Here is an 18,204-nt window from a genome sequence, read left to right as displayed (position 1 = left end):
TACCTTACATTAAGTCTGGGGGAATATTCTTTCCACCTCTAGCCTTCATTCACTTCAATCTATACCAGAGTGACTAATCTAGGATAATGTCAAATAAATCACCAAAATGCCTAAACCAGATTCATCCACCAAAAGAGACAAGTTTGGAAAATAAAAGATTCCCCTTATAATCATTTAGCCTTGAGATAGATTATTACTATATATTTATACTCTTCAGTCTGTCTCTTAAGAAACTCAAGTGAAACATTTCTAATCAATGATTAAAAATATAATATAAACACGTGTCAAAAATCTTTCAATTCTATATGTTGTTATTTATTTTATATGTATATAGTCAAAGGCATTGAATTTCATAGTCAAAATCAAAATGGGAAATACACAAAACCACAAACTCAGGTAGAAGCTCAGACCAAAAGAAACAGCATGCACATATTGATCCTACTACAACAGCATCAGTGAGAACCAATCAAAACACAAGATCACGCTGTAGACTATTTGTCCATTATCAATTACAACCAATCAGAACAGACTAATCTAAGACAATGACATTATAATATACAGACATTACTAATACAAAAACAAAATGTTTAATTATAGAATTTCTATTAAAAACAACATCAGTCAAAGAAGTAATACGATATGAATGATAAATTGACTCTCAAATGGAAAAGTTTATAAAAGTCGGATTCTACATCCCCAAATTATTAGGGCAAGCATATGTTTGTAACTAAGTATGCAAGTCAAAGGTTTGTCATGTCCCTATATTCATGTATCTACTGCAAACTGGACATCAGATTTAGAAAGTAAGGCTGACTATGGCATGCAATCCAAGTATAGGAGTATAACATTTAAAGAAATTTAGTGACATTTTGGTAAGTTGCCAGTCATAGGTCCTAGCTCTAAATCCTGGCAGTAATTGATTTTTTAATTGGGATGAGATCATTAAGTACATCCAGCAAAATCTATTGGATTCCTGCTATGTGTTGATAAGAATGACAATAGTTTGCTGGCCTCATTAACTTTGACATTCTTTGATCTCAATGAGAACCAGAGACAAATACACTTAAACAGACACCAATCATTATAATGGGCCTAAACACTAATCTGTGACATGGCAACCTGTGGCCAGTGGAGACCAAGGGTTGCGTATCACAGCTCAGTCTTCAGGCCTACTACGACAACTGGTCTTGCTCAAATCTTAGTACAACTCTCCTCTGCTCAGCAGTTCAGTCAAAACCTTTTATTTATTAATAATATTTTATTTTTTTTTACAGCTGAGTAGATTTGTGCATATTCTTATTATTGCCATTAAATGGTTTCTGTCATTTCTTGGCAATCTAAATTAGCAAATCAGACATGCATTGAGATTTCATGACAAAATGGCAAGGGCTTATATTATATAGGAAGAAGTTTAAATATATTTCTCAAGTTTTGATTGCGTTCTTTTGCTATTTAAATTGTCTCCCCAGTCAAACCAGGAATTTTTCTAAAAAGGAGATGCAAAAAAAAAAATATAAAGAAACCAAAAAGCCAGTGTATACTAACGCTCAGAAATGACATGGCAATATATTAATTGAATAATAACAAGAGTAAAAAAAAAATAACAACACCCAAATTGAAGATATGTTGTGTGACAATTTTCAGACCTGGAAAAGAAAGTGAATGGAATGTGATATTTTGAATCTTTACATTTAAAAGAATTGACTAATAGCTAATTTGTTATATCAGGGCCTAATCAGAACACAAGTCTATTATTGAATGACAGAACTTGATGGCAGTCACAGGCAAACATTCAGTTGAATGACGAAGATTAAAATCTCTCAGATAAAAAAAAATTCATTCAATATCATTATAATGAGCTAAAGGAAATGATTAATGAACAGTTGCATTATGGGGAAAGTAAATATGTAAATGATAGGGGGGTGGGCCTGTCTTTTCTTTTTTAAATAAGCTCATCATTGATTTTCTAGATCACCATGACAACATTTTGATCATGATTGTGTTGTTACGGAAAGATTTGAGTCTTACATTTAGATATTCATTCCAATACAAAGTAATAATATACATTTCTACATCTGTTTGGATCTTCCAAGGTGAGCTTCTTAGCAGCAAGAAACCTTTTAGTCCAAAGCAACTATAAATCCTTTCAAAAAGCATTCACATCTAGTTATCAATCTACACTATATTTTAACAAGTTCATTTCATCTAGTAAACGACAAACTTGGGTAGAAATATTTTTTGTTTCAAGTTTCTCGCTGAACAACTTTTTTTTGCATGTTGATTTGTTTTTGTCAAATCTTTTGAATTTGAAAAAAATATGAAAGAAAAAAAACGGCTTATAACCACATAAGGCACTCTTACAGAAAGAAAAAAAAAAAGGTGGATTTTTTTTGTCAGATAAGATTTTTTTTTGTTTTTTAAAAAAAAGGTAAACTTAGTTTGCATAATGTTTTATTGATTTGAATAAATTTAGCATTCAGACTCATTTGTTTCAATGTTTCATTGGGACCAGCTATTGGCAGTTCAACCCAATGCTCAAGTTAGAGAAGAGAAAAAAACCCATTGATATATAAATACATGAGAACAACTAGATAAAAAGAAAATCTGGGCATGGACATCACATGCTTCAACACTACAACCAATATACACTTTTAACACTAGAACAATACCAATACCGGTACATTACATCATAAGGAGAAAATTGTAACTTATCAAGTTCATACATTTAATAATTCTAACTAACAGGCGTAAATCCAAACCCTAGAGGAGAGAAAGGTCCAGCGCTACAAATTGTATTATGTGTTGAAGTAAAGGTTTTTCTATGAGACTGCTACTCAGGTGAAGCAAGAGTTCACTAATATGCTAATGGCGTGTAGCCTACCCTGGGAGGACTTTTCAAACTTCCAGTCCATCAGATCTCAACATGGAATCGTACGACTATTTTAGTAATCATTCTACATTCACATCTGGAGTGTAAGTATCATAGACTACAGCTTCTGTCAATATATCCTGAAAGAAGTCGGCTCTAGCCTAAAATATGACGAGTTCAAAAGGAACAAAAAGGACTAATCACAATACACACGTACTTCTCCAATTGCCAAAAAAAAAAAAAAAAAGAAGATATTACAATGAATATAGTTGAGTCCATCAAACATATATATATATATATATTATGTACACTATAGTGACAGTGAAATGATTAGAAAATCCTGTTTCTGTTATATCAAGGACTAACTATCTTGAGAACTAATCAAATAAAACACGTGTGTCTGAAAAAGACTGCTTGCAAGACTTTCCCTCTCTAAACACCTATGTCTGATAAAACCTGCTTACATGACTTTCCCTGTCATGAAAAATGAAGCAATATTATTTCTAGATAAAATGTTAGAAATAAGAGTGGAAAGATTGTATGATAATCAATACGATTCTACAAATTTTTGTATAAAAATTAAAAAAATATGTTAACAGCACTTTTTAATATATTTTATTTTAATGCTCTAATTAACTTCCTTCACTCCTGAAAAAAACAACAAATGTCTACAAATGAATAATATAACTTTATTCCTAATAGATAATGCCTGCATTCTCTGCAACTTAGAATTTATCGACACAATTTTTGAGACAACGCATTTATACATAAAAAATATTTATATAAAATTAAAATCATATAAATTTATAATCATCTTTATCATAAAATTATGTACAGTCTCCAAATAGAGCATTTACATCAAGTATTGTTATCCAAGACAAGACTTTCAACCCATTCACTACAGCATTTCCCACCCCAAAAAAAAAACTGGAAAAAAAAAAAAATGGATGCAATCCAGGGAAATTATTGTTCATGCTTAGTATGTCAAAAAAAAATCACATAATTGCATTAGGTGACGTTAGGAAGGGGGCCAGTTCATTTGCATATCACATTCAGGAAGTGACAAGCTTGTGACAAACATTCTATGTAGTATACACCGCCCAAACAAACAAACAAACAAACAAAAAAACTAAGCATGAAGGCGCTGGAGGTCACCCATGGAAAGACTTCAGTTTCACTCACTGACCAAGAGATCACATCAAGTCGAGTCTTGCATACAAATAAGTTAAACCACACTTGACAAGGAAATAAGACAACTAATGTACTCAGTCTCATGAAGCAACACTGATTGATCCCAGGATCTGTGATTGGACAAAAGCTCTTCACTGACCATGTAGAGCCTCAAAGTGTGTGTGTAACTGTGGTGGTGGTGGAGAGATGAAGAGTTCTATGAAATGAGTTGTCATACAGGGGAACTGCGACCTGAGCTTGTAGAGCTATCTGTCAACAACAATACAGAATAGATACAATAAATATACACAAATTATACTAATCCAAATGTCTAGATGAAATGATAAAAAGATTTCAAGTTCATTGATGGTATTAAGAAGTTATCAAGAAGTAACCATATTCTGACTACCAATAAGGAATAGACACATAGCAGTGGGACTCAACACGCAGCATGGACTCATATGACTATCTAGTAATCCTTCTACATTCACATCTAGAGCGTAAGAAATGGTATTTTTTTAATACCCATACAGCTTCTGTCACTTTATCCTATAGGGCTGGTGTATAATCAATTTAAAAGTTGTCTGTGGTTTCAATGAATGATAGTATCAAAAAGATTCATCAGTGCCTTTACAAGCGCTACAAAGACATTCTCAAGAGCTCCTTCAAGGAATGCCATATTGACATTCATGGCTGGGAAGCACTAGCTCACGGAGTGAAGCTGTGAGTCTCGGAGTCTCAAGATTTGAAGCAAGAAAAGTGGCCAGGGCGAAAGAGCACCGAACCAACAAAAAGTTGAGAGAAGAAGCAGGCCAACTGACCTAACCAACCCATGCCACGTATGCGGCCGGCTTTTTAAAGCAAGGATTAAACTTTACAGCCATCTTCGAGTCATAGGAAATGAAAAATGTGCTCATCTTCGACCACGAAGGAGGAGCTATACAGCATATTAGGATCAAGTGCATCATTCTAAACTAAGAACTAAAAAAAATCCCAGAATCATAAAATATTCAAACCTTAATCCCTATGTTTTTGAATAAAATAGATGTACAACACCGTCCACCATGAAAACTAAAATTGAGTGACATCATGACTAGCTTATCAAGGGAGGGTATGAAAAACAGATGTGTTTGGTTTAAAACTAACTAATCAATGGAGCAGATGTGTTTGGTTTAAAACTAGCTGATCAAGGGAGCAGATGTGTTTGGTTTGAAACAAACCTTTTCTTCTTTTTTCCAGTCTGTGTTTTGGCCCCCAGATCCTGACAGTGGCATCATCAGAAGCGCTGGCTAACATGCTGGGTTCTGTTGGGTTCCAGTGTACGCAGTTGACAGTCATCCTGTGACCTTCTAGTACAGCAACAGGAGTCTCCCGACGCTTGTGCCAAATAAACACTTTGTGATCTATAAGAACAGATAATGGACAAAAATTAAGACAACTCAAGTTTAGTTTTTAATCTTCACCTACTCTATGCATACCTACTCTATGCATACCATTATAAGCCCACAAGAAACCCATTTATACATGTGTGTATGAGTATTACTGACAAAGAAGGTAGATTTGTCATGTACACGTCTCTATGTTTACATATCACATCATTAACAGTCATGTTCAGTGACTTGGCAAATATTGCTAAACTAAGCTTGTTCTTTTAAAGTGAAGATTGTTAATTGTTATATACACAGCACTGTGTCTCATGGAGGCACCCTAGGTCTGGGCACTGGCACCAGCTGGATATGATACTGACACGAAAAAAGGACATTGGAAATATACTGCTGACACGTAGCTACCAAAGCGCGGATTGTGATACTGATCATACTTTAGTGTCCTGCCGGACAAGACTGCTGCCAACTAAGATCCACACTTCACAGGGAAAAAGAAAATCACGCCTGAATACTACTAGCACAAAAAATCCTGATCTTTGCACCGAATTTGAGAACAAATTAGAGGAAGCTTTTAAAAACTTCTCTGTGACTGAGGTAGAAAAAGGCTGGACGTTTATGCGTGATACAATCTACCAAACATCATCACTGGTCTTTGGAAACAAAACCAAGAAAAGCGAAGACTGGTTTGAAGCTAGTCTACCAGAAATGGAAACTGCCACCACTAACAAGAGAGCAGCCATGCTAATCTACAAGAAGGATCCCACCCCAAGCAACTTAAAAAGGCTCAGAGCTGCACGTAACAATGCCCAAAGAGTAGCGAGACAATGTGCTAACAAATACTGGCAGGAGCTATGCGAAGACATTCAATCTTGTGCCGACTGTGGTAACATAAGAGGACTATATGAGGGCATGAGAAAAGCCTTTGGACCTCACACCAGCAAGTGTGCTCCGCTAAAGTCAAAAGATGGCTCAATCATCAGCGATCGTGCGCTGCAAATGGAACGATGGGTAGAACACTATGCAGAACTCTACCAGATTGAAAACGCCATCTCACCAAATGCTGTTTCCAACTTCCCATCACTTCCAGTTTTGACGGAATTAGACGAAACGCCCTCAGTAAAGGAGCTGAGCATTGCCATTGACATGCTTGCACATGGGAAAACACCCGGAGGAGATGGCATTCCTGCTGAAGTAATTCAGGCTGGAAAACATGCCCTAATCAAACCACTCCATGAACTGCTAAGCTTGTGCTGGGAACAAGGAATGGTCCCCCAGGAATTGAAAGACTCCAACATTGTTACAATTTATAAAAATAAAGGCGACCGCTCTGATTGTAACAATTACAGAGGCATCTCACTGCTTAGCATAGTCGGAAAGGCTTTTGCTAGAGTATTACTAAAGCGATTACAGATCCTGGCAGATCGTGTTTATCCAGAGTCGCAGTGTGGCTTTAGGGCAGGTAGATCTACAACAGATATGATTTTCTCTCTGCGGCAGCTACAGGAGAAGAGCAGAGAACAAAAGCAGCCCCTCTTCATAGCTTTTATTGATTTGACCAAGGCCTTTGACCTTGTTAGCAGAAGCGGTCTGTTTGCTGTACTAGAGAGAATCGGCTGCCCAAATAAGTTAAGAAAACTAGTGTCAGCTTTTCACGAAAATATGCAGGGCACCGTTCAGTTTGAAAGTTCTTCCTCCAGGCCATTCTCCATTAAGAGCGGTGTAAAACAAGGATGTGTACTGGCCCCTACACTATTTGGCATCTTCTTCTCAGTCGTACTATCCAGTGCTTTTAAATCCCTGGAAGACGGAATATACATCCATAGCAGATCCGATGGAAGGCTCTTTAACCTGGCACGTCTTAAAGCCAAAACGAAAAGGCGTCGTATCTTGATAAGGGAGCTGCTGTTTGCCGATGACGCGGCACTCGTATCTCACTCACAAGGAGGTCTACAGAAGCTAGTGAACGCCTTAGCAGCTGCTTGTCAAGAGTTTAGCCTTACTATAAGTCTCTCCAAGACCGAAATCCTGGCACAAGACGTCGCAGAAATACCTATAATACAAATTGGGAACCACACCCTTTCAGTGGTGCAGGAATTTACCTACTTGGGTTCAACAATTGTCAGTAACCTAGACTTAGACATCGAGCTGACAAAAAGGATAGGAAAAGCTACCACAGCATTGGCAAAACTCTCCAAGCGCGTCTGGGAAAATGGTAAATTGACCACAGCGACCAAAATCCTAGTCTACAACGCCTGTGTTGTGAGCACTCTCCTTTATGGCAGTGAAAGCTGGTCAACATACATGTACCAAGAGCACAGATTGAATAGTTTCCACTTGCGCTGCCTGAGACGCATAATGGGCATCTCTTGGAGGGACCATGTCTCCAATCAGGAAGTTTTGAGATTGGCCAATATGAACAGCATGTATGCTCTCCTGACACAAAGAAGATTATGTTGGCTCGGCCATGTCACCCGCATGCCAGATGGTAGAATCCCGAAAGATATCTTATATGCTGAGCTTGTGGAAGGAGTCAGACCCAAGGGCCGCCCAAGACTAACATATAGAGATGTCTGCAAGCGAGACATGAGAGCCTCAGGCATCAGTGAAAGTATGTGGGAAAACATAGCCAAAGACCGGAGTGCATGGAGACAGACTGTGCGTGCTGGGACAACCCTTGCTGAGAACAAAAGAATTGAAGCGGCTTTAATCAAGAGGGAAAAAAAGAAAGCTGCCCTGTCTGCTAGCCCTAAATCAGAGGCATACACATGTACGAATTGTGGCAAAGTCTGCCGTTCTAGAATTGGCTTGATTAGCCACACCAGATTCTGCCAAGTCTCAAGATTAAGCCAAAACCAGTGACTCACTTGGGCGCATCCATTGCCTTTCGAGACAAAAGGAGCCATATAAAGTAAAGCATAACGCTGTACAATTAAACTATGATGAATGAAGTCACTGATAAATAGAATAAGACAAATTTTAAAGTGTCTCACGACCTTTCAGTTTCATCATTTCAATACTTATAATTAATTGTGCAGATGGCTAGTAGTGTTTCAATCAAAACAGAATCCAGCTAAGCTAAAAGTGCTAAGGGGGGCAGGGGGTAATTGTCAACACAAACACAGAGAGGCACTGTGCTATGTTTCAAACTTCTGTCTACATTATGACAAATAATTGTCACAATTCAACAGCTACATTTGTTATTTAAAACAAATGAAAAGCTTTGTTTCATCTAGAGATAAAATATTTACCTTAACAAACAATGTTCATGTTTAGAAAGTAAAGTGATTTTTTGCCTTTTTTTTTTTAAAGCAATTAAAGATTTTTAAAAAAATAGGGCAGATGATGTAAAGGTCATCTGTTTCTGTGGCCTACAGTTAACAAGGGTGTCATGTGAAATGTAACTCATAGTAAAACAGTGTGGTTTTTGTTCCTAGTTGGATTTTAGTTATAGAGTTGATATATAGACTAAGTATTTTGTGTAGCTGTTTTTCAGTCTATTGGATATTGAGCTATTATTATTATATATTAATTGATACTGGAAACTTCATTTGCCAGAACTGTACCTGTATTTTATTTATATTTTCAATAAACAAGTTATATGTCCGTGAATCAGCATTCTTAGTCTTCATTCTGTCTTTATATTTGTTGTCACAGTTATCTACATGACTTGGTTACATTTGGCAGTCAGCATTGAAATACACACAGACGTAGAGTAAGAAGAAAAGAGCCTTGACATGTTGCATGTGCAAGAAGTCAGCGTGGCAACAGAGAGACTCAGCAAATCTAAAAACTGAATGTCTATAGTGCTATAGTCCTCCCTTCAGAGTCAGGACTCTATATTACCGCCACATCAAAAAGCGTAATTCCTTAAACCTAGGCTAAGAAAAATTCAACAGGTGAATTGGATGAGTCTGTTACACCACCCCACAGATGTTGAAATCCTACAGCTTTTACAAATAAACAGCATCCATGCCATAGCTAAATACCAATCATAGCCTGTATGCCAGAAAACCGCCTCCCAAAAGGACTTCAACACCAGTAACAAAGACACCCATAAGAGCAAGGACTAGACTCCATAGCCATCTTGGTGTTCATAGGAAACGAGAAATGTGCTCATCTTCTACCTTTGAAAGTCTAAGAGAATATCTTACTATATCATAAACAGAATTTTCTTGACATATACAGTTGAAGTACATCTAACCTTTGGTAACCTGAAACCTCTCCAGTTCCGTAAATGTCAGCTATCAAGAGTCAACTGTAAATGAATCTAGCAACTAAGCTAAAACCCTACCTTCACTCCCACTGGCCACATAATCCTGATCGACTCCACCAAAACATGAGTAAATGTCAGCTAGCAAGAGTCAACTGTAAATTAACCTAGCAACTAAGCTAAAACCCTACCTTCACTCCCACTGGCCACATAATCCTGATTGAGTCCACCAAAACATGAGTAAATGGTAAAAAATGCCTGAGTTTGTCCATGGAACTTGCGAAGCAGAACTTTGTCTTTGAGATCCCATAAATGTGAGCCCTGTAGTTAAAGAACATAATGAGCACTATGTAAGAATAACCTAAATGTACAGTAACTCCCATGCTCAGGATTACAAAGGAGACATCTTACCTGAGATGCAACATTGACTAAAATTGATTCCTTTTTATCATCTATAACAAAAGTCATTATAGGGTGATCTTCTTGAATGCTAATAGAAAATAAAATAAAAATGTGAACACTTCATATTTCTAGTATTTAAATTAACAGCCATAAATATACATATTTCAAAAAGGTTAATTTTATGATGACTAATTAGCACATCAGAAGATTCCTGTTAAAAAGATGGTAAATATAAAACTTGATATGTTTACATTTATTTCATACTTCACCATTATTCAGATTAACTCCTGTTATTTTTTAAAAATTGAAGATAAGCATAATTTTTCAAACATGGATTTTTTTTAAAAAATTTTAAGGCAACTTATCAGAGAATTCAATGCTGGCTAAAAAATTCAATGCATATTAGAAAGATGTCAAATATAAAACTAATTACTTAACATTACATTGATTTCATATTTTAGCACAAACGAATACAAATAGCTTCAAAATTACATTTAAAATACTTCAGAAACGAATGCAAAAAGAGATTACGAACATGGGGAAGTCTTGGAGAGTATCAAAGTTATATCCTCGAATACGATTGTGCGTGTCGGCAGCTAATGCTACCTTGTCGTCAAGAGCAGCCAGGCCCTGGACTCTGATACCTTCCCACGAGTCAATAACATTGCCATCAATGTCCTGTGTAGATGATTGCAATGTACACCTTATGTTAAACATACACAAAAAATCATACAAACTAAAGCTAAATGAATAAAAGGCATTTTGCCCATAAGGTGTTTTGGTCAGAAGCCAAAGCTTGTTATTAATAAGACTAACTCTAATTTGATCAATATATTTTATGAAACTGAATTATTTGATTGCACTAAGATATGCACTAATATATTTTCTTTGCTATCTGCTTGTTACTAAGTTGTTACTATTCAATAAGGGAGATTCAGGGCAAAAAGGTTCTAGATCTTTCATTAACTTTATATTGTACCATTCTGCATTAAAATAGAACATTTTTAATTGAATCAATTTGTACAATAATAGATTAAAAACTGTTCTTCAAACCTTAAAAAAAATCTAGAAGCCATTATTACATCCCTCAAGAAAGAAATTCAACCTCAACATTATTATTCAAGCACACATACAAACTGAAGGAAATGAAACTGGTGAATGGCTTTAAAAGCCAATGATCTTACTAAAAGCTATCTTGGCATGATCAGCATATTTTTCCCCCCCAGGAAAGGGCATAGAAGAATGGAACACAAGATCCATTTGGAGAAAATAATAACCAGTAAAACATGCCCTTCTAATGGATTACTACGAGAGAATGCTGAGCATATCCTTCAAGCCTGCATACTTTATCAAGAGGACACAGGCTCGATAAAAATACTGGCTCCAGAATACCCCTTTAAAGATAATCTAGGAGGAGGCGAGGTGGCTGAGCGGTAAAGTGCTTAGCTTCCGAACCGGGGATCGAATCCTGGTGAAGACTGGGATTTTTCATTTCGTGATCTTCGGGCACCTGAGTCCACCCAGCTCTAATGGGTACCTGACATTAGTTAGGGAAAAGTAAAGGTGGTTGGTCGTTTTGCTGGCCACATGACACCCTTGTTTACCGTAGGCCACAGAAACAGATGACCTTTACATCATCTGCCCTATAGACCACAAGGTCTGAATGGGGAACTTCACTTTTTTTAGGAGGAGGTGCGGTGGCTGAGTGGTAAAGCGCTCGGCTTCCGAACTGAGGGTTAGATTCCTGGTGAAGACTTGGATTTTGAATGTCTTGATTCTTTCTAGGGCGCCTCAAAGTCCACCCAGCTCTAATGGGTACCTGACATTGGTTGGGAAAAAGTAAAGGCAGTTGGTTGTTGTGCTGGCCACGACACCCTCGTTAACCGTGGGCCACAGAAACAGATGATCTTCACATCATCTGCCCCATAGATCACAAGGTCCGAAAGGGGGCTCTATACTTTAAGAAAATCTAGAAACTACTGGGCATTTCATAGGACTGGTTATGTGAATCTTCCAAATATTAATAACAAGAAGAAAGAAGATGTTTTTAACATACACAATAGTAAAACTGTCCTCGGACACCACCAACTACCAGTTTACGTCCATCTGGCATCCAGGCTGCATAGGTCAAACTGTCATCAGTGTTTTGATGTATTCTTTGTCGCACTTCTCCCGTCTGAAACACATAAATATAAAATGCTTTGTATAGGTGATAAACTTCATCTTAACAGGAATTCGTACTGAGAACATTTAGTACAAACTTTATTTACAGACAATGTTAGTTAAGATAAAGTCAACTAAATGAATAAAAAATTTTTATTTAATTAATGACCCAGGTCCTAGTTTCAATTTTTTTTTTTTAAAAGAATGGTACTTATTAAATGTGATAAAGAGTCTGTAAGTGGCTTCTGCAAGACATGATGGCTGATTGGTTGTATGCACTCTCTATTTTCACAAGGTTCAGAGTTTAAACAATTAATAAATGGAGAGATTTTGTAGGGGGAGATAATGTCTTTGTTGACCACTCTGGTAACTGTTTTGGACTTGGATTTTATTTCCCAGTACAGCTACGGGAATAAAAAGTAGTGTCATTTTCATCTTGTATTTTAAAATGGCTTACAATCCATGCTTGCGATATTAAAATACAAAATGGATACACATTTAGTATCACAAGATCACAAATATCTGTTGTTTAGGAACATAATTAAAAAACCATGACAACCATTGTCTCTTGCCTTAGTAACAACAGACAATTTGGCAAAAGAACAATACCGGTATATTAAAATTACTAACATATTACACAACACAAGTATATCAAGGAAAACAAAGAAAACTACTTACAAAACCATCATAAGACCAGTAGCCATGTATGCAAGTGAAAAGTGGACACTAGCAAAGACAACAGGCTAAAAACTTGGGAAAGTATAATTCTCAGAAAAATGGATGGTGCTAAACAAGATGAAACTGGTTGTAGGATGCACACTAACCAAGATGTATACCATTTATAAAAAGAACCCTCAATAGTGATGGAAGATTACCTCAATAGAATGTCAGAGAACACAGGAGCAAAAGTAGTTTACCGGCTAAAAGCAAAAGGCAGACATCCCAAAAGCAGACCTCAAATATGATGGCTTGATGACGTAGAGGCAGATCTACATCCGACTAATAGTCCGGGCATGGAGATGAAAAGCACAGAATAGATATGAATGGCAAGATGTGTTGGAAGCAGGCCAAGGCCCTCCATAGGCTGAAGTGCCACTGGGATGGATATGTGACGATGGTGAAAAGGCATAAACAAGGGCAGGGAGTGTATTTGAGAAAAAGATATGAGTCGTAAGAACTGGGATGTGTGGCATAAGTCTCAAGGGGCCCAAGTTCAAGATGACTTGTGTTTGCCAAGTGTCCTAAAGGTAGCAAGGAGTCTTCTCCAAGTTACCTGACAAACACCCCCCCCCTTCCGTCTGCAAGAGGTAAGACCATAGTGTAATGGGCTGGTTTGTTTTTAATGATGCGCTATGCAAAAGCAATTCAAATAAATAAAATGAATCTCAATTTAACATGGTTTCTATGTTGTGATTAAAAATGCACAGTTAATTTGGAAAACAAAAAGGATGCACTTTTGGTGGAACATAAACAACATTAGCACTTATTTTGAATATGATAAAGACAATAGTGAAATTGAATTTTCTTTATAGCACCTTATGTTTTTGAGAAGCAAACATTTTGTTTAAAAACTTGTTTATAAAAAAGTTTTATATAATACAAAAGCGTATATGTTAAAAAAACAAACAAAAATAACTTTCACACCTATTTTTAGTACAACTAAAAGTGAGAATTAAACAGGGTAGCTTTTAAGATCTAACCTTACAAACAAATAGATAAAAGCAATAATGGCTTTTTTTTCTACCCTAAATTACTAAAAACACAGAATAGCACACATGATATACACATAAAAAACATGTAGAACTTCAGGTTAATGCTCACCACAGTATTATAAATAAAAACTTCATTTGTCTCATCTGGACCACAAACAAGAATATGAATGTTGTCTGGACACCAGGTCACATAGCCCACACCAAATTTGTGTTCATCTAGCATACGTGGATTCTTAACTTCAAAATGAACCTGTTTAGAAAAAAATTGTCTTAAATATGAATCACAGTTATAAAGACTGAAGATGATAAAATGATGTATCATCAATAAAAAAGAAAAGAAAAAGAAACTAAAAAAGTGGGTGGGAGATTTGATCACTGTATTTAGCAAGCAATCATTGTAATTTACACATTATCCATATTTTTTTTTTACAATAAGTCAAATGTGTTCGTAATTTAAAAAAAAAGATTTAACATTTTAAATATCTTCCAGAGATAACAGATTTGAAAGAAAAATTGAGAGATGACTAGCTTATGTGGCTCAAATGTGTGATAAATCTAAGTTGAGAATAATTGGAGGTCTCAACTTAATTTGATTAAAAGACAAGATATCTTAGCAGTCCTGAAATGTATGGTTCAATTAACTCAATTCATAATTAGAATTTTTTTCAGGGGCCTTTGAATAGTTAGTACTAATTCAGAGCTGAGAGTCTTTCCTACAAATCAATAATTTTTATTTCTATTTTTTTTTTTAAAGTTGTGATGAAAGTATATGATTTCTGTTGAAATGTTCATGTTAACTGAAGACCTAAAAAATTCAGAACTCCACTTACTGTATCAACTTCCCATATAATAAGTTTGTTATCTTTAGAACCAGTTGCCAATCTGGTTCCATCTGGGGAGAACTGGCAATGCCACACTTCGTCCTGATGGTCTAAGACTTGTGTAGTAACATTAGGAAATTGCTCTCTTTTAGGAACAAACAAACGATCAAAAAGTTGTTTTTTTTAAACACCAATTAAAACACAACATTCTTAAATAATATTTTAAAATAAACAGAAGTGAAACTAATAACTTAGAAAATCAAAATAATAATTTAAAATATGAGAAACATCAATATCTGAAAAGCTGTATAACACAACAGGCAGTCTATATACATCAGTGCTATGCATAGTGTAGTAAAGATGACCCAACATACTTGGTACATATATGATCCATGAGGAGGGAGATGGACGAGAGATCCGAGTCAAGTTGTGTGTTGTGATATGGGCACTTCTCTTTCTGCTGTTCCACCGCCTGACTCAGAAGTGTGAATAAACGACGAGGTGGAAGCATTATGGATGGAGGGAGGAATTCTAAACGAAAAGATCAAATTGAAACATCGAACATTAAAAACTGAACAGAAATCTACAAAGATATTTCTTTTATTATCATTAAACCTTACAATCAGACATGCAGAAATGGAATACTTTTAAAACGAATGGCTTTAGTGCATTAACAAAAGAAAGCAAAAAAACCTTGAAGATTTTCTATAAGCTTTTGTCGACTGGTTGGACCTTTCCCATCCCAGTGAGAACTTTCTCGTAGTTCCGCTGCACTGCTACACATCATGTACCTTTTAAATAAAAAAACATACTTTACTATTTCGCAAGTCTAAAGACTTCTTTAATTATTCTTCTTTGCTTCTGTAACAAAAAAAAAATGCTAAAAACAGAAAGACAAAGAACATACGTGCTCAGAACATGGACTCTTTCTGTGTTGTATTTCAAAGGGGTTAGTTCATGTCTCAAACAGTCCAATGCCTTCAGGGGAATACCATCTTCAAGTAATTCTAAATATTTCTGCTCCAGAAGGAGAAACTTCATTTTCTATAAAACATATAACAAATAAACTATTATCAGATTACCAACAATATAATTTCCATATTAAAAAAGCTTACTAATTTTTTTATAACATTAATGTTAGTTAAAACAAAGTTAAATTGAAATTGATGCAATGAATTTGTTACCCACCCAGAAATGTAGATTATCTTTCTGTTATATAAATAAATATTACTCTAAACTATACTATTAAATAGCTGTCAAAATATATCAACAACATCTTTAAATATTTTCTCACAATTATATCAGACTTTCCTCCCTTCACAAGTGACTCCATTTCTTGAAGATCTTCCTCAGTCTAAAATAGAAACATTGAATTCGGTTTTGTCAATTAAAATGCAAGTTACATGGTAAAATATGAACTTTAAGCTTAGCAGAGTAACATAAAGAAACAAAACACTTTTACAAATGAAAATACATTTTGCTGTTGTATAAATGCAGTTGCAGTGTAATTTAAAATAGAATTATATTCAAAAACTGTTATGGTGCACAACATATAGGCCTAATAGTAGACTTTTGGATATTCAATAAAAACAAACTTGTCAACAAACTATTCTCTGAGATTTTTATGTTTAGAAGAAAATAAAGACTCTGTTTTTTACTTTCAACATGTAGACACACACAAACATTGGAAATATAGACATAAATTATAAATATAACTAAAATTTTAACTTTAAAAAATTATCACAAAGAAAAATGACTGCCTTCAGAAATTTGGTTTGAGTTAAGTTTAATTGTAGGTCAAAATGTCATCAAACTAATTTAGAAGACAAGGTCATACTATCAAATAAAAGCTACAAGATTTTTTCTTTAAATTGCTTTTGTATAAGTCATTTGTTCATGCCTTATAGCAGGCTCAGTGCACTATGGTCCAATCTCTTTTGTGGACATGTGGGGAAGGGGGTATCTGGGAGAAAATTTTCATGTTGCCTTTAGATCAAAGACAAATTAAGGCAAAAAACGTTTTCATACATAGAATGGGAAACAGATTTATTTAGATTATATATTTTTTAGCACATTGGCACAATTCAGGCCATGTCGAGACCTTAGAATGGGAAATGAATGAGGTTATATCGAGAAATGAAAATATTGCATTTTCAACATGCTGTCATACCACATCCTTATATTATGATGATCATTAGATTTGTGTAGTTATATATTTATTTAATTTAAAAATACTTTTTCTATGCCATTTTACTGGGGGTCAGAAACCCATGCCATAACTTCTAACATCTGACTAGATGTAGAATGAAAGGTGTACAAACCTTGTCCCATTCACCTTCCATGACATGAATCCTGAATTTAGCGGCCGTAGGGTGCTCCAAAGCACAACCAGATTCTGCTATTAACTGCTCCGCTGTTTGACTTGTTAAAATTACACAAGTAGAAATATTTATTTTCATATCATTCTAATAATATTCTAGTAGTCTAGACAATTCAAATTTAATTTTAAGAAATAGTTAACTAAAATTATATAAATGAGCAAGTTTATAACTAAATAGATGAGCTACACAACAAAAATTTTAGCTTTAAATAGGCCTACTCTAGACTAGTCTCCTAAAGATCTACATAAAAATATTTTTACAACTCATCACAAAATTAAATGCATTTGACATAGATGTACCACAGAAGACTTTCTAAAACTCTAAATAAATCACTAACTGTGCTATTTTAAAAAATAAACATGATTTCCATAAAAAGTACAAGATGGAAAAATAAAGAGGGGGGGGGGGGGGTAGATAAAAATGAGAACAAAGAATCGGGCTCACTTGAATCCCAAGCCCCGTAGATGCTGTCCAATTAACCTCACAATATCCTGGTCAGTTCTTGACAAGTTTTTGTTGTTTTGATCACCCATTGCACCGTTAGTGGCCACTTCTCCGTTTGAAGTAGACGGGGGATTACGTATTGAGTGCGAGTCAAAAGCTTCGGTCGTCCCGTTGTGTTGTGAACAGCCATTGGTCTGCATATTCGTGCTGAGTGTAAATCGCAGTTTTTTGAGCGGTGGGGGTGAGACACCACCGTCTTCTGAATCGGACGACGATGCCAGTATTGCTTAGAAAAGCTATGGTTTGTAGTACTTCTTAATTACAAACCAATCTGCCATGTATAATGGTTGCCGAGGACACGATTTTCAAGAGAGCAATCCTTCCACTTCTTTACTTTACTAGATCTAGTCTAGTCTCAAATGTTTTGTTGCGTGACGTCATGTCCTTTCAGAATGCTGGGATATACCAGCTGACGAATTTTCTACTTTCGCTTTTAGCTATAATTGATAATCATAAGTCAATAAATTTTAAATAAAATAATAAAATCTATTAAGATCGCTTTTTTTTTGGAGATCGATTATTGAAAGAAGTCCATCGTATTTTGCAAGGTTTAGAAGACCCAGAATTGACCTATATTTTTAAATTGT

The 18,204-nt window shown here is 35.5% G+C and overlaps 1 protein-coding gene across 1 annotated transcript; it reads right to left on the bottom strand.

The window, feature by feature from the left end:
- Positions 1 to 293: 293 nt before the first annotated feature.
- LOC106057221 (WD repeat-containing protein 26-like) lies at positions 294 to 17,993 on the bottom strand. Its single transcript, XM_013214333.2, has 14 exons — positions 17,558 to 17,993; positions 17,054 to 17,153; positions 16,027 to 16,086; positions 15,640 to 15,776; positions 15,426 to 15,523; positions 15,107 to 15,263; positions 14,742 to 14,877; positions 14,021 to 14,161; positions 12,093 to 12,212; positions 10,572 to 10,714; positions 10,046 to 10,124; positions 9,826 to 9,955; positions 5,260 to 5,442; positions 294 to 4,309 (listed from the first exon to the last, which is right to left on the bottom strand). The coding sequence occupies exons 1-14, from the start codon at positions 17,755 to 17,757 to the stop codon at positions 4,272 to 4,274; spliced, it is 1,722 nt and encodes a 573-aa protein (XP_013069787.1). The 5' UTR covers positions 17,758 to 17,993; the 3' UTR covers positions 294 to 4,271.
- Positions 17,994 to 18,204: the final 211 nt, after the last annotated feature.

The sequence above is a fragment of the Biomphalaria glabrata genome, chromosome 3, assembly GCF_947242115.1.
Source record: "Biomphalaria glabrata chromosome 3, xgBioGlab47.1, whole genome shotgun sequence".
Classification (NCBI taxonomy): domain Eukaryota; kingdom Metazoa; phylum Mollusca; class Gastropoda; family Planorbidae; genus Biomphalaria; species Biomphalaria glabrata.
Note: the sequence above shows the minus strand (reverse complement) of the source record. Positions and strands in the feature narration are given on the sequence as shown.